Below are 26,330 nucleotides of genomic sequence, written 5' to 3'. Positions count from 1 at the left end.
GGATGAATTACTCCAAGTTTCAAATACAAAATCCACTCTCCTATTTGTCTATAAAAAACTCAGATTTAAAAAAAAATTACAAATATGTTTATGAATTTAGAAAGTTTGATTTTTCTCTAGTAAATAGCCATTTAAATATGTTCATTTGAGTTAAGTATTATCTGGTTAAGTGTGCCTAGAAATGGCATATTTCCATGCTAAATCTAAAGATTTTCACAGGGGAGGCCCCCCTAGAACTCTACTGTCATAAGGGTCCCGAGCCCCCTCTCACGCTCACCCACAACTCGCACCTTCAGGGCTCGGGAATTGCTTTTAGCAAGACATGACTCCGCTTTCATTTGATTCAGGGTTGGCATCTCTGAATATTCCTTCGTGTGGCGTTAAACAACAATTAACTCATAAATGTTTATGCATAATAACGTGAGTGAGTAGAGAGATAAAGTGGGAAATGTTTGGGAAGACTTCACCACATTTTACTAGGACAATTAACCTATGGCTTATCTCCCTTTAATAAATTGGGGCCTGGGGTAGCCCAGTGGTACAAGCGCTGCTTGTCACCCATAAGACCCAGGGTTTGATTCTCCACATGGGTACAATGTGTGAAGCCCATTTCTGGTGTCTCCGCTGTAATATTGCTGAAATATTGCTAAAAGCTACGTAAAACTAAACTCACAAACTCAGCTTTAATAAATCAAAGCGACAAAACCAAAAAAGCTGTTTACTGTTTCATTATACAATGAAAGCAGTTGACACAATCTGTCGCTGAGAGGTCAGGTTACAAGCACCAATACAGTCGGTATATTCAAGGGAAGCAGGTGGTACATAATGCAGATGGATCTTGCTAATGCCTCTGTAACAGCAACGGTATGTTGTTTTCCAATGGCCATGTACTAAGGAAACCACTCATAGATACACCAGTACACGCTGGCTAATGTAGAGAGACAGTCTGATATAAATCTGCATGTTTAAGACATATGGTTTTGTTACTCAGCTTTAGGGTTAAACGAAGGGCATTTCACTGTCAAGCATATTTCAGCATCAACATTTCTTATCCAACATATACTCATGGAAACTAATAAGGGAACACAGGAAAGTACAAGTGTTCCTTTATTCTTTTCCAGGTTTCTTCACAAGGTATGCATTGCACTGTGAGTAAAATTCTGGACATAAATAAAGGAACACTTGTACTTTCATGTGTTCCCTTATTCGTTTCTATGAGTATATTTGTATCCACTTTAATCATTGTTGACCAGCAATTGCATAAAAGTTTGTATCAAAATAAAGTTTTCTATTACAAATAGAAGTGAGTTAAATTTATCACTGTTTGAACAGCAAGTCATTGTATGACCATTGATGACGAGTCATGGTAATGGCAGGAAAACAAAATGGTCATAGATGTTTCACACATCAAGGCTTATCTAGAAATCCATCCCACAATGACTGACCGAAAATGTTTTTTGCTGAACCCGTTTCACAATCAAATAAAATCAGATGAAGAAATCATGGGATTTCATCACCACTGTTCATGACAAATTGTGTGTAACAATATTTTCCTAACAAAAGTGTATATTACACTATACATGGTGGTAGAGCGAACTGTATTTCTTTTCTAAGATGCCAAATTTAATTCTTTCTAAGGATAATTACGATTAATCTAAGGCAGAAAACAAACGACGGTGTCGGTGACCTAAATTAAGAATCCTCGCACAGGGCTAACTGGCACGCTGTTCTATAGATGTGTCTGCCCCCCTACGTTAAAGTGAACGTTACCAGAAAAAAAATGAAAAACAGTTTGATGATGGTTTACGTTCGGGATTAAATATCTTCTCTACAATATTTTAATTATATCTGTGATTAACATAAACCATATAGGGCAATATGAACATCGCATTGCTACTACCAACGTAAGATTAGATCAGGACATCCAGATGAAGCTGAGTAGTCAAGCGACATTCCACGATTGCTTTGTAGGAATGTAAACATTGCGAACGTTACCGTGTCGCTGAAAACTTGTGAGTCGAATGGAGACATTTTAACCGTTGGAAAACATAAACGTAATGTTTCCACCAGTATTGTTAGCTGCGTGAAGCTGTATGAGGCGATGACAACTGACATGCATCGTGACGTCGCTTACATTGTGACGTAATGCAAAATAGTTCTATTACGAGGGGGGAGACTAGAATGGCATTGTGACGTAATGCAAAAAGTGCACATTATCGTCTGATAAAGTACTGTCGGCACCTTTGATCTTTCACCGAAGCATCTTAGAAAGATTAAGAATCCTGGTTTGAGAAAGGAACATTTGCGAGTCATAATGAGATACTTTAACTGAAGCACTATAAATTTATACTTAAATCCAGACAAATTGACGGAATGGAATGGTATTGTTCAAGCATGAGGTTTCACCATGGTTACTGAGGTTCCAGGTATTGTTTGAGGCCAGCTAGTGTGGTGATACATAGAAGACATTCCTCGTAATACATGTATAAAACATATAATGTCTTGACACCGAATATTCACTGATTCTTTCCATGTTTCTTTTCAGGAGTTATTTGAACTTTGTCACGGAAGAACTGAAAGATCCATACAAGTAAGCAATTTTTTCATAATAAATAATGATAATAATGCTAGTTTTGAGCATGTGTAATGTAGTAGCGGTGGGGTAGCCTAGTGGTTAAGGTGTTCGCTCGTCACGGCGAAGACCCGGGTTTGATTCCCCACATGGGCACATTGTGTGAAGCCCATTTCTGGTGTCCCCTGCCGTGATACTGCTGGAATATTGCTAAAAGCGGCATCAAACTAAACTCACTCACTCATATTTCATTGTCAGCTCCCTGGGGAGCATACGGACCAAGCTGTCTGTGATGTGTTAGGTTAATAGGCACATTATTGTCTCAGCAAAGCAGGAATCCAATCATTGTTCGGTGAAGAAGCAGGGTACGATTTCGGTTTTTGCGCCCCTACATTCGGGTATTACCCTGACACCAGTCGATTTGGGTGACCTTGACCTTATCTTCAAGGTCACCACCACACTTTGAACACTTTTCAAACTTATGTAAACGCGATATCTCATAAAACATTGCACCCAATGTCTTCAATTATGTCGACAGCCTACATTGGGTGATTATGCAGACACCAGTCATTTCAGGCATCTTGTATGTGACCAAAAAATTAAAAAGTAGTAAATATGTTATAAATATTCCATATCTAGTGGCGGGGGACATTGCCATATCAGTGGCAAACTCTAGTTTTTTCAGTACCAGCACCGAGTGCAACCTGGCTTATAGGTTTCAAAATTTTGGTTGCACCATAAAATAATGTCACTGGTTCTAAAAAGTAACATAAATACTTGTTTAGCAATTTTAGCAACAAGTACTCAGTATCAGATGCATTCGACAGAACCTGATCCCAGGATGAATGTTTCTGTTTCAATTTTGCATTACCTTTATTTGAAAATCTCAAATATATGATTACTGCTACGCAAATGATTTATGAGTACAGAAATGTTTCTGCTCCTAACAAGTCATGCAGGGAAAAATGTATTACTTACAGTCACTCACTTCCCAATTAAAACACATTATCCCAGCTTTAATATGTTGCAGGATTTATTGCTACCTGCACCAGGTACAACCTGTTACTGAAGGTAACCTGCTGGTGCAGCCATTGTTAACATGCAGCAGTGCTGGTTGTAAATAGGGGGGGAAAACACCCCCCACCCCCCATTTGTCTCGAGACACACAATCATCCATTCTATCTATTTGTAGCTTTTCAGCACAGACACAAGTTCAGAGTTCATATAAGATGACACATGTTTTCATTCCTGCACATTGTTTTGTTGTAAAACATTAGACATGAGATTTATTATCACATATGGATTTTCAGGTTAGTGTGCCATGTTTTCTGGAGTATAATTATTCATCCCTCGACAGGGTGGAAATAACCAATTGCCTGACGTCTGAATCCAGTCATTCAGCAAATTTGTCCAGTTGACTGTCCGATGTTAATTATGTTGTTTATTTAAAAAATCAGCAAGAAAATGGTCGGTATACTGGAAAAAATATCAGGGCAAGTGACTTTACATGTGCCACCATACCGGAGTACACTATCAATTTTAAAGTTATTTCCACCCCTGCCTCTAGGAGATTCAGTAGTTTGGAGTATTATGGTCTTATGTAGTGAGTGAGTGAGTATGGTTTTACGCCACTTTTAGTAATATTCCAGCAATATCACAGCGGGGGACACAGAAATGTGCTTCACACTTTGTACCCATGTGGGGAATGAAAACAGGTCTGTGGTTTGTTAATAATCAAATCCTGACCTGCCAATCCAATTTTATTATTATAATTTATGATCCCCTACTTTGTTTAAAGAGTATATATATATGAGATGTAGAGGGGAGATGGGGTAGCCTAGTGGTTAAAATGTTCACTAGTCATGCTGAAGATGACCCAGGTTTGATTCCCCACATGGGTACATTGTGTGAAGCCCATTTCTGGTGTCATGTGCTGTGATATGGCAGGAATATTGGTAGAAGTAGCAATAGGCCCTACTCAGACCACACCTGGAGACTCCTAGTCCCTGTCGAAGGTTGAGTTGTACATTGAACTCTGACTAGAGTGTATTGACTGTTCAGATCTATTGATCACACATTCATTCAATCTAGTTCTCCAGCAGTATCCATGAACATTTCTATTTATCATTTTTCATTACAACATTGATGGTATTGTCACGAATGACAGATACATATTTGACTGACCTTGCAAGTGACCTGAACTAACAGTGTCAGTTGTCCAGCATCGAAGTATTGATGGCAAAACATTAATATTCAACATCAACAGCATGCTGTACAGTCAATTCTTTCAAAAAATTGTAATGATATTTGTCTACTTAGGTCTAATTCAACTCGTTTTACGCTTTTTTTTCGTGAAATAAATTCATTATTTAAACCAGGTCAAAGTTCCTCTAGGTCAAAGGTTAATCATATCACTCCTTCAACTTACACCATCGCCAGAGAAAGTAGTTCCCTTTTCAAACTACACACGTTTATTATGTGCACACAGACTAAATTTGACAATGATGAATAGATCATAGTATTATAGATAAAATGGACGGTATTATGATGAAACCGCCCTCTAGTTACAGAAATGAGCGGCCCGCTGATTCCTCAACTACGGGCCATTATCAGTTCTGTTGTCAAATGACGTCATAGCAGGTGACGTCACGCTCCATAATGACGTCATAAACCTTGTTTCATGATCTAACAGTGTTGGGTCAACAGCCCGTTGTGAGTAAGTTGTTAGAACTTAAAATTAAGTTTATGATACTGTTTTGTCTTTTTTAACACAAATTCCACTCATTTTAGCTGGATAGGGGAGTTAATTGACCAATGGCTTCTGCAAATGACAATGTCCTGCAAAACAGCGTTACCCCAATAGTGTAGGGATACATTCAAAGGTTTCGGTGAATCGGTTGTTTAACACTGTACATGGCAATAATCCAGCTATATGGTGTAAAAAATATTCAATTCTGGACCAGACAATCCAGTGATCAACAGCATGAACATCGATCCATGAAATAGGGATGTCAACCAAGTCAGTGAGCTTGACAAAAGACGATATCTTGTCAAATTAAGTTAGAAAATCTAAATTTTGATAAAGTAAATTTTCTCATCAGATACTGTAAACATACTTTTTTCGTTTGGTGCAAATTTCGCGGAATTGACAGTTTAGACTACATTGCGCGGTCAATTATTCGCGCAATTAGTAATTGCCGGAACTGCCAGCTGTCTCTTAGGCCGCCACTAATAGCAATGAAAACAACCAGAGTGGCTTAACCTGTCAGGCGGCGTGTATTACTTACTCACAGGAAATCCCAACCTGCGCGATATATACAGTAATACGTTTACTCATGGATGTATTAAGAACTTAGGAAGTGAGATAGCGTGATGGTACTAGTATACTATATAAAGAGATGAAAAACACATCAGTCTTATGTTCCGAATTCTGACAATCTGACGATGGCATTGCGAATGTGGTTAAAGAAAGCACCTACCCCATGACACCTGGACTTCCAGACTTTGTGATTTCATTTTGTGATATGCAGGAATAAATATAAATAAAATCTTAATGAATAAATAAAATACTGCTGTATTATTTCTTTCCGAGTCGTTTCATGGTAATCCGTTTTGTATCAAACCATCTGTCACTACGATTGGTCAAAATAGAACATGTCGGGACATGATTTGGGAAATCATGCGACAGTTAAGTATGATTCTTTATACTACTATCAGTCATAATTTTAAGATTCCCGTAGATTTCTGTCTTCAAACTTGATGTGTTATGGTAACAACTCAGAGGCGAGCGTGGGTAGAATGAATGAATGAAAGGTTTATTCGCTATGTATAAATTTTCGCGGTAAAATATTTTGTACGAAAATAAAACCTGCACGATATATAATACGTTTACAGTATAAGGTTGAGAACACTAGGATTATGTTTGTTTCCACCAACCAGTATCTGAATAGACTGAATGGGTAGTCTCAGTGCCTTCGTTGATTGAGTGTGCTCGTTATATCAATCACTGGATTGTCCTGTATCCAGGTTACTGTCTTATAGCTATACAGTTGCTGAGTTCTGCATTGTACAACATAGTCGCACATACTACTAGAGCCATACTTGACACACACAGGCAAACTGTTGGTGGCCATGTTGGAGTGTGATAGCTTCATTCCAATGCCGGGGTGATGGGGTAGCCAAGTGGTTAAACCTTTTGCTTATAACTACGAAGACCCGAGTTCGATTCCCCACATGGGTACAATGTGTGAAGCCCATTTCTGGTGTCCCTTGTCGTGATATTAGTGGAATATTGTTTAAAGCCACGTAAAACTAAACTCGCTCGCTGGCTCATTGGCTCACTCAATCACTCACTCACTCACCCCAATGTATGTGTCATCCCCCCCCTATATGTGAAACCAGTGAACTAAATAACCCTAAACTTACATAGCATGTAGCTATCACTGAACATATGTGTCCAACAGATGTCATGAAACTATATACACGTATTTGTCATCTTCAGGTAAAGGTGTTAATGATGTCTGGGAACATATTTTAAAGTCCATTAATAGCTAATAATCGGTCATCTATGTTTTCTAAATGTATGTTAATTTGGCTTAGTTTTAGTATTAGGCCAAATATTCATGTACTTTTTTTCTAGAAAATTAATTTTAACCCTGATTCAACAATTAATCGTTGTTCAAAAGTACTATTTATTTTCAGGAGTTCACTAAAATGATCTGTTGCAGAGTTGCCATTTGCCTCATGGTAAAAGTGGTAGTGTCACTTGTCATTCCTGAAATTTACTTGTCATGGACAAAGCAGACTTAGGGTACTTTCAAACGCTAATGATATTCGGTGTCAGTAAAGTGAAAGTGCTGTCATAGGTAACCGTAATGAAAGTTAAGTTTAAAATTTCACCCACCACTGGACATTTTCCTTGCACCATGTTTCATCATCCAATTAGGGGCGGTGGTGTAGTCTAGTGGTAAAGTGTTCGCTCTCCACACCGAGGTGTTCGATTCCCCACACTGGTACAATGTGTGAAGCCCATTTCTGGTGTCCTTCCAACGTGATATTGCTGGAATATTGCTAAAAGTGGCATAAAACTAAACTCACTCACTCATCCAATTATTTGGATGCATGAGGATCAGTGGTAAAATGTAAGTGTTCATATTTGGAAACTAACTTGGGCCAAAACAAAAATGGTTGAAGAAATATAACCTGCATATAGAATAGGCTGTTGGGTGGACAAGGGAAAACTTTCGCTATTCTTCTCCATTTGATGCTGGAGAAAATAGCAAAACATATTCAGACCGGCCCAGATTGTCCACAGACGCCAGGCCAGCATTTTGCAGTTTTGTGTCAATAACACATTGGCTGGACAAAGCTGAAATCTCTTCCTGTCCTCGCTGTTGAGGCGGGGAGATTTATGGCACTTCAAAAAGGGGTATCCCCTTTCTTTTGAGGGTCTACTTAAGAGGTACGTGACCCCTGGTGACCCCGACAAAGGCCTTTTATGGGAAAGACCTTGACCCTTTTTGAATGATATTTACATGTTCCCTGGTACTGCTTGACTGATGAATCTGATATTTTCATTCTTATTCATTCTGATGATGACATCTTGTTTAAATTGGTGGGCCTTTATTGCATGATGTCTATTGAATAAGTAGGTTTCATAAAAATGGTGGAGTAGCCTCGTGGTTAAAGTGTTCGCTCGTTATGCCAAAGACCCAGGGTTGATTCCCTACACGGGTACAATGTGTGAAGCCCATGTCTGGTGATATTGCTGGATTATTGCTAAAAGCAGTGTAAAACTAAACTCACTCACTCATACAGTTTCAACATTTTCTTTCTGCTATGTTAAACACCAGGATGTCAGTGTACAAAACACAACTATCGTAACTCTGTAATAAAGCGGGTGCTGTAGGGTAGCCTAGCCTTGTCATGCCGAAGAAATGGGTTCGATTCCCCTCAATGTACAATGTGAAAAGACAATTCTGGTGTCCCTAATCACGATATTGCTGAATTATTGCTAAATGCGGCGTAAAAACATACTCCCTCGTGTTAAGCACGAGAGTTACGATAACCTTAGTGCTTAGTTTTTGTACTATGGCACCCAGTTTTAGCATGAAGTGAGACATATGATAAGGGGCAGTAACAGGTGCTGCCATCTTAGCTTGGTCAAACTTATCTGTTGCACATGTGGACATGAGATATTGATGTAGAGGGGAGCCTTCGAACTACCCGATGATGTTACAGAAGTGACCCACGGAATCTCATTGTTTCCGGGAGGTTCTCAGTTTTCTTGGTATATATGACTCATCTGGGTGTCATCAGTTTTTCCTCCATGGCTAGACACTGACACATTCCTTGGAAACAAAATTACCAGTCTGATACATTTCAACAAAAAGGTTCCACATGGTCATCCGTCTGAGCAGTTTACGTACCCAGCATTGCGTAACTTCTGATATCACAGGAGTATTGCATGTTTACAGTGCATCACTAGTAGAGTTTTTGTTCTTGAGTTATGTGATATGGATTTGTGCAAAAAAAATTTCATGAATATTAACAAAAATTGATGACCTATTGCATTGAATGCGTAACAAATTTTTATGGAATATGTTCATCACCAGCAATATTTTCGTTGATTTGCATTCAAGTGATGCGATTTCTGAGGGATTCAGTTAGGTTTGTTGTTTTACGCTGCACTCAGCAATATTCCAGCTATATGGCGGCGGTCTGTAAATAATCAAGTCTGGACCTGACAATCCAGTGATCAACAGCATGAGCATCAGTCTACGCAATTGGAATACGATGACATGTGTCAACCAAGTCAGCGAGTCTGACCACCTGATCCTGTTAGTTGCCTGTTATGACAAGCATGGGTTACTGAAGATCAATTCTAGCCTGGATCTTCACGGATGTGATAGCTGAGGAATTCAGTTTGGAATCCTTCTGATAACAGTTCTCTCATCCTCCAAGACCAGATTCACTTCTGTGTTGAAAAACACTCAAACATTTTCATGTAAATGTGTACAATATTCTCAAAGGTGATAAAACATAATTTCCGGGTTCTCTGCCATAGGTACATTGCACAGTATGTAACAGCTTCACCACCACATCAAACAATTGATTTATTGCTACTAATTACCTCCACACGCTAAACATCACTAACCAAATACATACATCAAAGTTGGGGTCAAACGGTATACCACGGTATTAGTAGAACCGTCATATTTTGCCTTTGGTTCAGTATACCGTAATGCAATCCAAAAATGGGGTATTTTCGTTTTTGTACAGTCATTTTATTAATTTTTTTAAACATTTTTAAACATTTTCTAAAATGTCTAGAAATCAAATCATTTTGTCAGAATCGATATAGGTTTGGTTCTTGTCAATATTCTGCATTATGATAAAAAAAATGGGTATTTTCGTTTTTTGTACGGTCATTTTATTAACCTTTTAAACATTTTTAAACATTTTCTAAAATGTCTAGAAATCAAATCATTTTGTCAGAATCGATATAGGGTTGGCTTTTGTCAATATTCTGCATTATGATAAAAAAAAATTGGGTATTTTCGTTTTTTGTACGGTCATTTTATTAACCTTTTTAAACATTTTTAAACATTTTCTAAAATGTCTAGAAATCAAATCACTTTGTCAGAATCGATATAGGTTTGGCTTTTGTCAATATTCTGCATTATGATCATATATCACGTACCGAACCAAAACGAACCGAACCAAAGGCCTTGTATCACAATACGTACCTTACCGTGGTAAGAGCGGTTCACCCCTACATCAAAAGTGATGACAAACGCTGGTTGTGTCAGAACCACTGACGTGTGTGTTGTGTATTATCTGTATAAATCACAGAGCCTGTTCATGACAGCAGTAGTGGAATACTGAGTTCCATGTGAATGACAACACACAGTTTTAGGGTTAAACCATGTGACACTTACATAGAAGGGTCAGTTTCGAACAGGACAGCTGAACTGCAGTGTTGTCAAGCAAGACATTTTTTTTGTTTACTGAAGAGATGACAACAGATTATACATAAACTTTGACATTTTTTAGCGTGAGAATGACCTAGAATCAGTACAGGACTAACAATGTAACAGTATGGGGGGGTGGGGGTGTCCTGAGAGGATACGTAAGTCCCAAAACATTCAAAGTCTATTTAAATCTATCCACTCTTTTTAATCGTAGAATATGCGTCGTTTTAATGTATGGCTAGATGTGTCTAAATTGCTAACGGCTGAAGGGATGGTGTAAATCCAGCGAGGGTCCATGCAGGAAGCAAATGTACTGTAGTATGTCCCTAGTATGGTGATCTACCTTCACTTGTTGGCCATCTATAGCCTGTTTTTATGTTGTATTGTCGTCAATAGTTAAACTGTTTTAGATTTAATCACTAGTTTTAAATTCATATCTGTGATAATCTAGTTATTTTACTGTCCTTCGTTGACAGGTTTTTATAATTTACCATTAATTACTATGTATAACAATTAATTGTTCTCGTCACGATATGGCTGAAATATTGCCGATGTGATGATAAATTTTAACTCACTGAGGGGGTGGTGTTGTGAATTTTTTTGAAAACATTCTGTTGTAAATTTGAAGGGAGTGAGGATGAACACAGTTACACAAAATGGGGTCGGGGTGTATGTGTGTGGACGTAAACAAAACAATCCTAAGACAAAACCAACCACACTCTCTTTTGTCTGGTAACTTACTTGGTTGACAATGTTTTTCCCCTGGTATAGGCAACCTCGATAACAGAGGAGGTGAAGCAGTAATATACACGTTGGATGTACATAGATCATAAAATATTTAATATATATGTAATGCATATCAATTGTTTATGATGTACATGTGCGATATTGACATTAATATCCCGTCCCACATGTTGTCTTGGAATCCTGCCCCATTCTATACCTGTAGAGTGCTGTATGATTTGGTACATACTGATATCACTCCGTGATGCTGTAACTTAATATTGACCACTGTGCCGATGAAAATGAGACTGTATATTCAGATCAATGATTGGTTCCGGGATGTCATCTCAAATTCTGGAAGGTGCGGTTGGGTAGCATAGTGGTTAAAGCGTTCACTCGTCAAGCCAAGGACCCAGGTTCGATTCCTGACATAAGTACTATATGTAAAGCCCATTTCTAGTGTGCCCTGCTGTGGTATTGCTGGAATATTGCTAAAAACGGTGTAAAACTAAAACTCACTCACTTAAGTTCTGGAATAAGCCAGTCAGACATTCTCTTTCTCATGATGAACATATTTACTACACATTTATTCTTAAAGGACAAACTTCAAAAGGTGTAGATGTTGAATCGAAGAGGCTTGAATATGAAAGTTCAGCTTTGAAACGCCAGTACAATTTGCCTTGAAATTTGGAAGTTCAGTCTTGAAAAGAAGTTTGTTTGGTACTGATAAGGAAATCAGCTTTTAAGCTGAAGGTCTGACTTTTATCCTTGAAAAGGCTACAAAATGTGGTGGCTAAACGTCTATCACACTTGAAAACTTTTACAGCAAACATTTTATCAACGTTTTATGCAAGTATTTGTGAGTGTTTATTGCTGCTTCAGCAAAATTATGTGATGTAGCCCATAAATAGTCAAGTCCAGACCAGATAATCCACTGATTGATATTGTGAACAACGATATACATCTTGGGAATGTATCAACGGTGTCGGCCGGGGAAGCGAAATTTCAATATTCCCTATTCCCGTTAAAGCGAAAACCGAAGTTGTGCTAGAAGTGCCGTGAAAGCGAATTGCTATGAAAACATCGACTTACCGTACTGCAGGTATCGCGCGACCCCAATACTCGATCTGTGAGCCTTTAACTGAGATGAAGTTTCAGTTGTTTCAATTTTCAGCACATTCAGTGACCCTACTTAACTATAGTTTTATTAATTCATGTAATGAATGATGATCATTGTTAAAAGAACCTTAATGTTCCTGGCCGAATTTGTCAAAGTTCTGTCAACTTTTTTCAAGGAAAATATCTACTCTTTAAATGTATCCAAGTTCATTAAGATTGTTTGTAAACACTTTAATTGATGTATCATTTAGTCATCTTGTTGTACATTTTGTATGTACTCCTTTGTTATACTCATGTACCACCGATATCTCTTTTCCCGCGTGAGCGGGCATTGTGAACTTCCTGCGGGAAGTTGATCTGTATCATAAATTGTAACCATGTAATGTGAATAACGAATTGCATGCTTTTGAAGTTAGTGCTATGACATTTTCTGTTTTTAAATAACAATGTCATGAATAAATATGTTTTAATATAAAACTCATTTAAAATGTTTATGAATGCAGACTTGATTTCGTCACTATATGGCTGGAATAATGCCGATGTGACGTAAGGCCCAACTAAACTCAACCTTTCTGGCACTCCATGACAAAATATAAGAAGTAGCTCTGATTATCCCCTCAAAGGCTAGAAATCTCCTTATTCCTATCGACTGTTTGTGTAAATATTTTGACTGCATGATCCTACCAATCATGTTATATGGTTGCGAGGTGTGGGGACATTCAAATACAGACATTTTAGAAAATGTTCACAGGCTATTCATGAATCTGTCCTGAAACTACGCAAGAGTACACACACTATCCTAAATGCTCTATGGAGAGACTGGACGAATTCCCATCTCTGTATATATTACAAAGTGAATAATTTCAGTTTGGTTTAAACTTGCCACTAATGTACATCAAAATAAAATGTCAGTTATAATTCACAATGTTTTATCACAAATGCTAGAAAATAATATGTATGCTTCACCATGGCTCGCTAATGTTAAACATATTTATTTATTTATTAAATTTCTACCATGACTATGATATCAGACGACGATTCACATTTCTTTGTTTTTCTTGTGTATTGAGAGTCCGGGAACGCTAAATTCAGTGTTCACTGTAGCTTGACCGTTCCGCGAAAGCGACACCTAAATTGAGGAGGTTTGGTCCAGATTTCGCTTTCCCGGGCCATAACCGTATCAACCAAACCCCTGACCCTCCCTCCATCAGTTTGTTGACCATTTTCTGGTTGTTGAGGATCTATTCTAACCTGTAATTTCCAAAACGCATTACTGTATATTTGAAATTGCAATGATTTAAAAATATAGTAATGGGAGTGTTAGTTTGGAATTAAGCAGCTGTTTAAATGAGCTGCTTGATGACTACCTTTAACTCCTAAAGAGCTCCCCAGTTGTTGCTGAACCTAGGAAATGGTATTTGTAGGTGACATTTTGATAGATAAGGATGGGCAATCTGCGGAGTGTTAATGTCAAGGGCCTCATTACCCTGCTGCAATACTACTGAATGTAGAGGAACAATGAAAGCAATAGTATCATATACTGTTTTAACATTTCCAGTAATGTTGAAATAGTTAAAAATATCTTTCTTAAATCACTTCAACCAGAACATTTTTGATAAACATTTGTTTGTGTTTTAAGCCACATTTAGTAATGCTCCAGTTATCTATCACAGTCTGTGAATAATCAGATGTGGACCAGACAGTCCGGTGATTGACGTCTTGAGCATCGATAATTGATACTTGATTACTGTAGTTAACGATTACTCATTTACTATTGCGTTTGTGCTGTTTTCCTCAAGGGGCAGTGGGCTAGCCTAGTGGGTAAAGTGTTTGCTGTCATGCTGAAGGTCCAGGTTTGACTCCCCACATGGGTACAATGTGTGAAGGACATTTCTGGTGTCCCCCCACCGTGATATTGCTGGAATACTGCTAAAAGTAACGTTTCACTGGTTGTAATGGAGTATTGTTGTATTTGTAAAATAGGTCATTTAAAAGTCAGTAACATTACATCTAGAGTTACTCAAGTTTTGTTTATGATAAATAATAAGAAAGAGATGGCTTTTCAGAACGGAATCTTTAGCATCCAAGCATAAGGGATCTAAAGTCTATGATCAAATGAGTTCCTGTAATATTTTTAATCCAATTTTCAATCTGTGAGATAAATGTATTTGATTGAACACATAAAATGAATAGGTGCTCCTGAAAGTTGCTGTGTCTGTGTCTGTGCCAAAAAGTACAAGCATGCACTAAAATTCTTCCTATCTTATAATAAAAGTGGTATGTTACTAATATTCAGTGGATTAATATATATTAAACGTGTCTTATGTTCAATTGTAGTATTTTTATCGTGTTTGTCATGCAAAATATTTGTCAAGATAGTCGTTCAGTTGTACCTGGATTAAAAAATGTATAGCATTCATGGTGGTGTAGACATATATGATATGCTCCATTGTCATACCATGTAAATTCATTGAATCAGAAATAATTCACACTTTTTCTTCTCCTAGTGATAATTAGTACAATTTTGCCATGTTACAGGTACATTGTCAAACACAGCTGTTTAGCCTTCAGCAAATCGATTCAGCTTGTTCAGTCAGTAGATTATGCGTTCATTAAAAAGAAAGGTGATTATGATCGATACTGAGAAGCTATTGAGGCAAATTTGTGATATTTGTATTGACTTAAATTGATGTTAAATGTGTTATGAATTCAATCAGCCAAGCCTGGAGAGTATGGATTCAGTGGTTGAAATATATCCATCTGATGAATGGTAGCTGTGTAGGATATGCAACATAGAGAGAATTCAACAAACTCTCACCCTACCTTTCAACTACATACTTTAATTATTTCAATTCATCTCTAATTGTTTTCAATACAATATGCGGGATAATTTCAAACCTAAATATGTTTTCATATCTTGAATGTTCTTAATAATATAGTTTGTTTGACGCACGAGCAATATTCCAGTGATGTGACGGCGGTCTGTAAGTAATAGAGTCTGGACCAGACAATCCAGTGATCAACAACATGAGCATCAATATACATAATTGGGATGTGTGACAAGTCAGCAAGTCTGACCACCCGATCCTGTTATTCGCCTGTTACTACAAGCGTGGGTTGCGGAAGACAATTCTAACCCGTATTGTCACAGGTTCTTAGTAATAGGAACAAAATACATGTCACTTATGTCATAGATTGGTGGCACACATGGCTGTTGTTTGTTATAGAAACAAATATGTCATGAAGCTAGTTTTTTAAAGGCAGGTCATGACATTTGGTAAGTTTGATACTTCTAACCCCACTGTAAGCAAATCCAGTGATAAATGTTCACAACTCAAATGGTAATTGCCAAAACTGCTATTCTCTGGATTCCTTTGTGAAGACAAGCAAGGGGTACTCGGTGCTATTCTCACCCCGGATTCCCTGGTGGAGACAAGCATGGGGTACTCGGTGCTATTCTGACCCCAGATTCCCGGTGGAGACAAGCAAGCCTGGTGGAGACATTCTGACCCCGGATTCCTCAGATTCCTGGTGGAGACAAGCATGGGACACCGGTGCTATTCTGGTGGAGACAAGCATGGGGCACTCGGTGCTATTCTGACCCCAGATTCCCTGGTGGAGACAAGCATGGGGCACTCGGTGCTATTCTGACCCCAGATCCCCGGTGGAGACAAGCATGGGGCACTCGGTGCTATTCTGACCCCAGATTCCCTGGTGGAGACAAGCATGGGACACTCGATGCTATTCTGACCCCAGATGCCCAAGCCCTCGGGTGCTATTCTGACCCTCCCAGATGCCCTCAGTGGAGACAAGCATGGGACACTCGGTGCTATTCTGACCCCAGATTCCCCGGGTGGGGAGACAAGCATTGGGACAGACTCGGTGCTATTCTGACCCCAGATTCCCCGGTGGAGACAAGCATGGGGGGCTATTCTGACTCCTGGGTGGAGTGCTATTCTGCTATTCTGACCCCAGATCCCCGGTGGAGACAAGCATGGGGCACTCGGTGCTATTCTGACCCCAGATTCCCCGGTGGAGACAAGCATGGGGCACTCGGTGCTATTCTGACCCCAGATTCCTGGTGGAGACAAGCATGGGGTACTCGGTGCTAGACAAGCATGGGACACTCGGTGCTATTCTGACCCCAGATTCCCCGGTGGAGACAAGCATGGGGCACTCGGTGCTATTCTGACCCCAGATTCCCTGGTGGAGACAAGCATGGGGCACTCGGTGCTATTCTGACCCCAGATTCCCTGGTGGAGACAAGCTCGATGCTGGGACACTCGGTGCTATGGGGACTCGGTGCTATTCTGACCCCAGATTCCCTGGTGGAGACAAGCATGGGGCACTCAGTGCTATTCTGTCCCCAGATCCCCCAGTGGTACTATTCTGTTGCCCCCAGGATTGGGACACAATGAAACCTACTGTCAACAGACATTGTCACTTTTTATGTAACAAAATGAATGAACAGTATTAATAATAACTCAGAACTGTTTTGTTTATTTTAAAACTGCACCCATGAATTAGAAGAAAGCAGTGATGCTCCCGTGTGTATGTATAAACAAACACAGGGTGAAGGTTTGAGTGGGACCACATGGCCTAGGGTTGTATGTAGCTGGGCTGGAATGATAGTAACAACATAGAGATGTCACTCACCTGCCAAGATTGCGTTGATGGAAGTGTGTCCTTGTTCTTTCTGGTCAGTTGTTATATATAGGGCAGTACTTGGCAGCAGCAGGCAGACACCTTTTGTGTGGGCAAATCACCAAATGAAGACACTGGTTGACTGTAATAGGATTTGGAATGGGGTTGCTAGTGAGATTTTATCTTGAGATGAATATTTTTTCTTTCAAAAATGGCATGTAAGTTATCCAGCATTCTAGATCTTTGAAAACTGGGATTGATTTCCAGTGTCAACAAAAGTTATTTTGAAAATAATAATAATATGGCCCCTTATACAGTGCTGAGCTCCTAGTTGCAGGTACGTGCTCTAAGTGCATACAGCATTATGTACATTATTAACACGGATAACCAAAGCTGCTTGTGAGACCCTAGAAGGTTAATAGTCACATTGTTTCAAGTACATACTTTAATTGTTTCAATTCATCTCTAATTGTTATCCTCCCTGCTTGGAATGTGGGTGGATATAGTCGATGCCGCTTGTGCATCCGTCCGTAATGATACCACTGGGTACCCATTTTCAGTATTTAAGCTCGGTGTACTCTTGCTTGGTGTATTTTAGTTGCCGGCTCTCAATTTCCAATTACCTCTCTACATACAGGTCTTGTTTTCTGACAGTATGATTGCCCTGCTTGAGAGATTTAGTGTTACAATAGCTGTCGGCTCTGAACATTGACTAGCATGCGTGCAGTCTTTGTGACACTGTTATTTTGCAGATTGCTCTGCCAAGTATTAACCTATCAATGAATAACCAGGCCATCATCAAACATTTCATCAGAACAGAAAATTCAAGAATACTACAAGACATGCAACTCACAACAGTCTGTCATCAAGAGCAATCATCAACATTATTTCAGTGAACACAGCCATAACATTTACAAAGAAAATTATACACGTGTGCTGGTACGAAAATGTACTAAATGTGATTCAAGATGTAGATTGTCATATATGTTCTTTCTTTCATTTTATTCCTTTTACAATGGTAAACTCTGAGCAGAAATACATCAGTGTAGATCAAGCATGCTATTGGTGATGGATGCCCTTGAATGTGGTCCTTTGAAATTCACTTTGTTTAAACCAGCCAATTTGCTAATCCTTCATGATGCCCTATGGTGTCCGCTGTTCTTCAATCAAGTGGAAATGTACGCAAAACTTTAGCAAACTAATGAGAAGAAACCTCTTAGTTGATTTTATGCTTTGTTGGATTTTAAATTTCAGTTCATTTGAAAGTTAGCAGTATTCTATGAATTCAAAGAATACCTGCACATAGTTTTATTTTTAAAAATATAATTTGATTAAAAGCTTTAAAAAATTAATATATGTTTATTTGTCATAATACACAAGTGCTGATGGGTATCTCAGCCTTTGGATGTTTGCAAATCAATATATTTGTTCTGTTGACTCAAATTTACATTTAAAACATAGGTGGTGTTTTTGCATATTCATTTGTTTTCCCTTTTTTGAACCAATATGTTTCTACACAGAATTACTTCGCCACAGTTTATGTTTTACAAACTGTTGCGGGAATGAGTGATAGTTAAATAAGCATTGTGAAATCCAACAAGAGTTCTTTAATCTTATTTTGCCCAATGGTTTATGTAAAATTATCTGTACCTGTCATGTGTATTGTTTTTGGAAAATTTGAATATTTTGCATATTTTTATCATTTTAGAAATCTACCACGTGCCATCTGGATCTCGCTGCCGATGGTGACTGTCATTTACCTAATGGCGAACGTTGCATACTTCTCCGTGATGACGCCTGCGGAAATGTTGCAGTCGGATGCAGTAGCTGTCGTAAGTCATCAGGGGAAAATATTTATAACTGAAAAGAACTTAAGCTTGTTCCATGTAGTTATGTTAAAGCTACAATCAAGATAATCCGAGCGCCTCATCTTTTGTAACTCAATGCAGGAGGTCACAGTGGCCCACTTGTCTGAGATGGCTCAAGTCAATGTGCAGAGTTGTGACCCTTGGGGACACCAGGATTGTGGGTTTGAATGCAGGTTTGCATACCAGGGGTTGGACTAAAGTGATAACATCAGAAGCTACTCTATCTCCAGGCTTTCTTCCACTCATTAACGTGAAGTGATATCCCTTGAAAACTGTTGAGAGCATGTGTTAACAGGGTATGAAAATTTCAGCCATTTCTACAGGGCTGGTTAGATATAAAACTTGCAAGCCCTGTTCAAAACTTACCTGCCCACAAAATATCTTCATATGCATGTCTAAATTTTAACCCCCCAACCGTCGGGCAGGCGAATTTGTGGGAGGTGACAAATGGCGGATGGAATAATGCCTGACTAACTGAGGTCATCTCACCTAGCATCCTCGATAATCTCCAGGGTATACGTTACGACCACGGCTTGACCCTATAATTATATTACCTCCCTTGGCTGGCTTTTTATCCAATCAGGTGTCTACGTTGGGAAGATGACGAACCAATCACAACTCACTTTCGCTTCTTAAAGTATCTAACCGTTTAAACTTGGCAACACATTTGATGCAGAGGTAGTCTGAAAGAGGTAGAAGGAGTTATGATAGGAGATTATCGGGGATGCTCACGTGCTGTTGCACCTGAGTGTGTGCTGGTGCTGTTCCACCAGCCGTTTGTCACCCTTCGGTGTGAAGCGTGAAAATAGCACAATATTACATGATGGTTTCTAAAATAACTTTTTCCGTGATCGATCATAAACGTCAGATTTCAGATCCTGTTGAGTACAGAGGTTTCAGGACCATGTGTTTTATTTATGTTTTGTGCACTTATCCCTATTTCTAGATATTTAATCATTTATCGTTCTCATTTGAACTCAAACAGACTACACTCACTCACACACTCACTCACTCACTCACTGCAATAGGGGCCTGGACAATATTTCCAGTGCATCTATCGTATCCAGCAGAATGGTTTTAAAGCAATTACTCTTTGTTTCAGACTTTTGCAAATCGTACTCTGGGAGTTATGGCATGGATTATGCCTGTATTTGTGGCCTGCTCAACGTTTGGTGGGCTCAATGGTGCAATCTTCACATCTTCTAGGTAAGCAGAGGTATCTTCCTTCTTCCCTGGCAAATCCAAATACAATCAAGCAATATATTTTGCAGAATGTCATATAATACCATCAAAGATTAAGTTTATCCAGTATTCCATGTTCAGGGCTATATTACGTATGGGTAAGTATATAGATATCATGTTTTTGTGACAGGTAATTACATGGTGGGTATTCACTTTTTTCCAGGTTATTTTTCGTGGGAGCTCGTCAAGGTCATCTGCCTGGTTTCCTAGCAACCATTAGTCTGAAGACGATGACACCATTGCCTTCATTGCTGTTTGGGGTGAGTGATATGGAATTACCAAAGTTTTTTCAGCTCAGATGTTAAACTGAGTGCCATCGTGATGATGCTACGTATCATCGTGTTTTCAGTGCATCATGTTCCTGGTGATGTTGTGCATCAAAGATGTGTCTGCTTTAATCAACTATGGGTTGTTTTGATCATGTTCCCAGGATGTTACTGCGTGGTGTAGTGGTTAGAGTGTCTGCCCGGAGAGCAGGTCTCGGGGTTTGATCCCCGACCGCGTCATACCAAAAGACGTTAAAATATGGTACTTGTTTGTCCCTGCCTGGCGCTTCAGCATTAATGGGTGCAGCAAGGACTGGTCGGCATGGAGTCAGTATAATATGTCTGAGTGGGTTATTCATTCTTAACTGCGGCATGGTATCTCAGTGAGTTAGCACTATAAAACCAGCTTAATTCTGGGCTAGTACAAGTTGCCACACATACAGATGCATGCATGTAGTCATATGAGCGAAATATCCTTCAGTGTGACGTTCAACCCCATTTCACATCACCTCCTCCGGGGGCAGTGGGGTAACCTAGTGGTTAAAGCGTTCGCTCGTCACGCCGAAGACCCGGGTTCAATTCCCCATTTCTGGTGTCCCCCCCTGTGATATTGTTGGAATATTGCTAAAAGCGATGTAAAATCAAACTTACTCACTCACTCACTCACTCACATCACCTCCTAGAATGTTAGGCATGGTGTGGTAGCCTAGTGGTTAAGGCGTGTGCTCATCACGCTGAAGGCTCAGGTTTGATTCCCCATATGGGTACAATGTGTGAAGTTGACCCTGCTGTGATATTGCTGGAATATTGCTTAAAACGGCGTAAAACCCAAGTCACTCACTCAGTCACTCTTATGATGTTGTGCAGCAACGATGTGTATGCTTTAGTAGACTACAGGTCGTGTTGATCATGTTTTTCAGTGCATCATGTCCCTAGTGATGTTGTGCAGCAACGATGTGTATGCTTTAGTAGACTACAGGTCGTGTTGATCATGTTTTTCAGTGGATCATGTTTTGCAGTGCATCATGTGCCTAGTAGACTACAGGTCGTGTTGATCATGTTTTCAGCATCATGTCCTAGTGATGTTGTGCAGCAGCGATGTGTATGCTTTAGTAGACTATGTCCCTAGAGTTGCGCAGCAGCAATGCATGTATCGTGTTGATCATGTTTTTCAGTGCATCATGTCCCTAGTGATGTTGTGCAGCAACGATGTGTATGCTTTAGTAGACTACAGGTCGTGTTGATCATGTTTTTCAGTGCATCATGTCCCTAGTGATGTTGTGCAGCAACGATGTGTATGCTTTAATAGACTGTCGTTGATCTAGTGATGATGTGTGTATGCTTTATGTAGACTACATGTGCAGCAACGATGTGTAGTGAGGTCGTGTTGATCATGTTTTCAGTGCATCATGTCCTAGTGATGTTGTGCAGCAACGTGTATTGTTGATCATGTTTTTCAGTGCATCATGTCCCTAGTGATGTTGTGCAGCAACGATGTGTATGCTTTAGTAGACTACAGGTCGTGTTGATCATGATTTCAGTGCATCATGTCTCTAGTGATGTTGTGCAGCAACGATGTGTATGCTTTAATCAACTACGGGTCATTTGTGGAGTCACTCTTCATTGCACTCTCTGTGGCTGGCCTGCTGTTTCTCAGATATACCCGTCCAAATATGGAACGTCCAATCAAGGTAAGAATCTTATAGCTATTCATAAAAGTTCTTCATATCAGGTATTGCTTCCAAATCTTTTGGGGGCGGTGGAGTAGTCTAGTGGTTAAAGCGTTTGCTCGTCACGCCGAAGACCCGGGTTTGATTCCCCACATGGGTACAATGTGTGACGCTTTTTTCTGTTGTCCCCCACCATGATATTACTGGAATATTGCTAAAAGCAGCATAAAACTAAACACACTCATCCCAAATATTTTTTGTTTTTCTTTTGTACCAACAAGATTTTCTGACCAAATAAACAGAACAGTTAAACCTGCAAAAAGATTTACAGAGAGCGAGACACCTTACATAATTGAAGGTCAATCATGGAGATATTGTAACTATTCACATTAAAAGAAATGGGTGTGATAGTTTAGTGACATAGTGGTATCTAAGATGGCCCCTGTGTTGATGTTTTCCTTAATACAATACTTAGTGTTTCTAAGCTGTGGGCCTGGTCGATCTGTATGTTCTTGATGTCACTTCTTAAGTAACCCAACTCCCTCACTCACCCTGATTGTTGTTTGCTACAGGTGAACATCTTCTTCCCCGTGTTCTTCTTATTGATCTGCCTGTTCCTGCTGATTACGCCACTGACGTCCAGCCCCATGGAGTGTCTGATGGGCCTCGTGATGATCGCCACGGGGATCCCCGTCTACTTCCTGGGGGTCATGTGGAAGAAGAAACCACGGGCGTTTACATCAATGCTGAGTACGTACAACAAGACTAGTTACCATGGTTACGTGGTGTGGCAGTGATGTGTCACACAAGAAATCGTTACTTTAGTTACCATGGCTACGTGGTGTGTCAGTGATGTGTCACACAAGAAATCCTTACTTTAGTTACCATGGTTACTGGGTGTGTCAGTGATGTGTCACACAAGAAATCCTTACTTTAGTTACCATGGTTACGTGGTGTGTCAGTGATGTGTCACACAAGAAATCCTTACTTTATGTACTATGGTTACTGGGTGTGTCAGTGATGTGTCACACAAGAAATCCTTACTTTAGTTACCATGGTTACTTGGTGTGTCAGTGATGTGTTACATCAGCAATAATTACTTTGCTGAATACATACCATAAGACCAGTTACCATGGTTACTTGGTGTGTCAGTCGTGTCACACAAGCAATAGTTATTTCGCTGAGCACATGCAGTTGGACAAAATACTTTTCTGAGTAGACACAATAAAGTCAGTTACATGTACTTGTGTGTCATTGACAAGTTTTACTTTCCTGAGCAGAAACAATCTGGTCAGTTATTTTGTGTAACAGTAATCTCTCACACAAACAATCTTTTCAATAAGATCTTGTGTATCAGCAGAGTTTTACCTTGACTTACGAAAAATGAGGTCAAGGGGCCCTCCATAAATTTTACAGATCCTTGCTGGTAATATAAGGGTCCTTGAATGCATTGAAAGGGTGTAGTTACTCTCTGAACATATATCAGTTTGATACAAACAAGTTCCTTTTAAATTGAAAAGGAGTCCCAGTGAGATGGGAGATTCAGAACCTTATAAAATCAAGACTTGCTTCATTTAGAGCTTTAGCATTGCAGAAAGGGCAGGGCAGAAGGAAATTAATGTGGTTCAGGGACTGTGAGACAGACTAGAGCTGTAGGTATGCTCTCAGTAGTTTTTTCGGTCTCTAAGGATACTTCATTTGGGGTTTTCTGTGTCCATGAACCCTGATCAGTATATCTTTCTCTCTTGCCGCGTTAAGGATCTTAGGGAATAGATGGTAATGCAGCAAAGGTCTCATGGGCAGGTTTTAATATTTGATGTAATATTCTTGTCTGTTGCAGGATCATTTACTAGGTTTACACAGAAGCTCTTCTACGCTGCGCGAGAGGAGCTCAAAGAAGATTAAACATCAGCTTCCCCGAGTCTCAGTAGTCATGTTCTTAGCTTCTTTCAAGTAGTTTGTGTGGATTAACAGGTTATTGGACAGGTTCATCATTAAAGTGGTACTCCACTAATTCTTACGCATTAATAGAGAGAATGTGTGCATTGTATGATGGGGTGTGGCAATATATCATATTTCAAAGTTGCACATTTTTTCTGCCAAGATAGCCGAGGTTAGCAGCGCCAAACAGGATTTTATGAACCAACGCCATTACATATATGTGGGGTTTCTCCCACATTTTAGGAACAAATTCCAGAAAATATTTGAAATACCATTTTGCCTGAGGGATTAAAGAATAGAAAATACAACATGTTCCCAGCACATGCAATGGTGTTTGAAATGCGTTAGTATATTTCTTCGGGAGTCTTGACCAAAATTTTAACTTGTTTATGGTTTTAATAACTGCCTTTTTATCAATTTTCTATGTTATCAGAGTGCTTATTGAAGTGAATATGGTACCTTTGTTTTACCCTGATTTGTCCTGCTCGAAGTTGAATGGCAAGCCTGTCTGGCCGTCTTTGGTGACATCTTGAGTCCACTGAAGATATAATATCAGTAGATTATTTTACCATTTAAATATTTGTATTTCCTAACTAAAGAGTCCTTCTTGTGACCTCACAGTATTCAGTCTACATACAAATACACAAGATACACAAATCTGATTGGCTGGGGTTGGGGAATACCCCCTGTGGGATTCCCATGTTATTTTTAGTAACTCAAGTCAATATCATACACAAGATCTATATACATGTATGTGTTTCTGTAGACTGCTCTCAAGTGAACAAAATGTTGAATGGTATCTGTTGATGCTGTCTATAATGTCATGAATGTGTTCTTTGATGTCTGACTGATCAATTCTTGTTATGGTGCTTGTAAACATTCATGCAGATTCTGAGGGTTGTAATCCTTTGTCTGTGACAATGATCTTGTAATAGTTATTTTGTTTGAATGTTAAAATTGACCCTCAAAGGATATGATGTCACTGTCAGTATATTGATGCTGTTTGTGTTCATATGTCAGTTTGGTTATTTTTTCCTGTAAAAAAGTCTTGGTTTTTTTTTTTAAATGTGCGTTTTGTGTTAACAATATTTTGTTAATTTTTTTTCGTTTTTTGTTTTAAAAATTTGTGCTTCCTTGTGTATCATCTTTCACTAAGTATTATTTTTTTAAGTATTACACTTTTTAGGTCCAAATAACACTTTTTGACCTCCAGTCTTACACTTAGGGTTGGCATCTCTGCTGTTGTGGCAAAGGTTATATTGACAGAAAACTATGTTTATAACGAACACGTTAGTGGTGGATATAACGAAGTATTTGCTGGTTCTGGCCACATGGTGTATATTTTATTCAAAACGGCCATAACGAACTACAATTTATCTTTCTGGTCTTGACTGGGTTTGTTATATCCATAGTTTAATGTTGAATGACTTGGGCTGTGTAGTGCTTTTAATAGGGCATATGTGTATATTTTGAATCTCAATTGCTAATTGACATGATTGTGAAAGAGGTATTACTGTGTCATTTTATACAGAAACAGATTGTTTGATCATACAGGAAGATGGAGTTTGAAATTTGTGAAAACGAATATCTCGAAATGAAAATGGTTCTCAGTAAATATTGAATGTTTTGAACTTATTCAGTTGGTGCTACAGTTTAATCTGCCGACCATATACCCATGATATTCTTACTGTTTGAATGTTTGACCAGCACTTACAAGACGAGATGTACATGTTGAATATCCTATTCGGCATATTAAATATACTCAAATTGTTTAATTTTGTTTCCTCCCTTCATCCAAAGTGGTGACACTGACCTCTGCTAACATGTTATCTCACTCTTTTAGTGATAACATTTCCAAATATACGATGAATTCATCACCATTCATCAGATTTAGCCAATGAACGGGAAATGTTGATAACGCAAGGGAGATAACTCTTATGACTTTTGTTTGTTATCACTTTTTAAAGGGAAAGTAATTTACGGGGTCCAAAAAAACATTTACCATTTATTGTTCCAACTTATTCCATGATGAACATTTCCGTAATGTCTGTATTCCTGTAATTAGATAACAGTCAGGTTTCATGTTTGGTATTGAATATACAGATGTATTATATTCCTATACATGCATATACATATAGCTATATATTTTATGTAAGTAGAAAAGTACCACAGCATGATATATACTACTCAAAAACAAGTTAAGAACCATAAGTTTTTTTATTGGTATAGTTAAACCATGCTGTGGCACATGAACAATGGTAATATGAAAGAATCGGTTGGTCCTTAACTATTTTGAGTAGTATAGTTTGGTT

The 26,330-nt window shown here is 38.9% G+C and overlaps 1 protein-coding gene and 1 long non-coding RNA gene across 2 annotated transcripts in view; one reads left to right on the top strand and one right to left on the bottom strand.

Moving 5' to 3' along the window:
* Window positions 1-25,076, top strand: part of LOC124287901 (Y+L amino acid transporter 2-like) — a 54,342-nt gene extending 29,266 nt beyond the window's left edge. The window contains exons 4-10 of the mRNA XM_046724388.1: window positions 2,546-2,590; window positions 18,740-18,863; window positions 20,002-20,105; window positions 20,305-20,401; window positions 21,949-22,098; window positions 22,650-22,827; window positions 23,918-25,076. Of these exons, the coding sequence (XP_046580344.1) occupies window positions 2,546-2,590; window positions 18,740-18,863; window positions 20,002-20,105; window positions 20,305-20,401; window positions 21,949-22,098; window positions 22,650-22,827; window positions 23,918-23,982 (763 nt within the window). The 3' untranslated portion in view covers window positions 23,983-25,076. The remainder of the gene's footprint in view (window positions 1-2,545; window positions 2,591-18,739; window positions 18,864-20,001; window positions 20,106-20,304; window positions 20,402-21,948; window positions 22,099-22,649; window positions 22,828-23,917) is intronic.
* LOC124287902 lies at window positions 248-7,488 on the bottom strand. Its single transcript, XR_006901336.1, has 3 exons — window positions 7,479-7,488; window positions 5,218-5,223; window positions 248-358 (listed from the first exon to the last, which is right to left on the bottom strand). It is a non-coding gene; the product is annotated as an uncharacterized LOC124287902 (long non-coding RNA).
* Window positions 25,077-26,330: the final 1,254 nt, after the last annotated feature.

Source organism: Haliotis rubra, unplaced genomic scaffold, assembly GCF_003918875.1.
Source record: "Haliotis rubra isolate DU_JTF1 unplaced genomic scaffold, ASM391887v1 Scf408, whole genome shotgun sequence".
Classification (NCBI taxonomy): Eukaryota; Metazoa; Mollusca; class Gastropoda; order Lepetellida; family Haliotidae; genus Haliotis; species Haliotis rubra.
The sequence above is the reverse complement of the archived record's forward strand: the minus strand, read 5'-3'. Positions and strand labels throughout refer to the sequence as shown.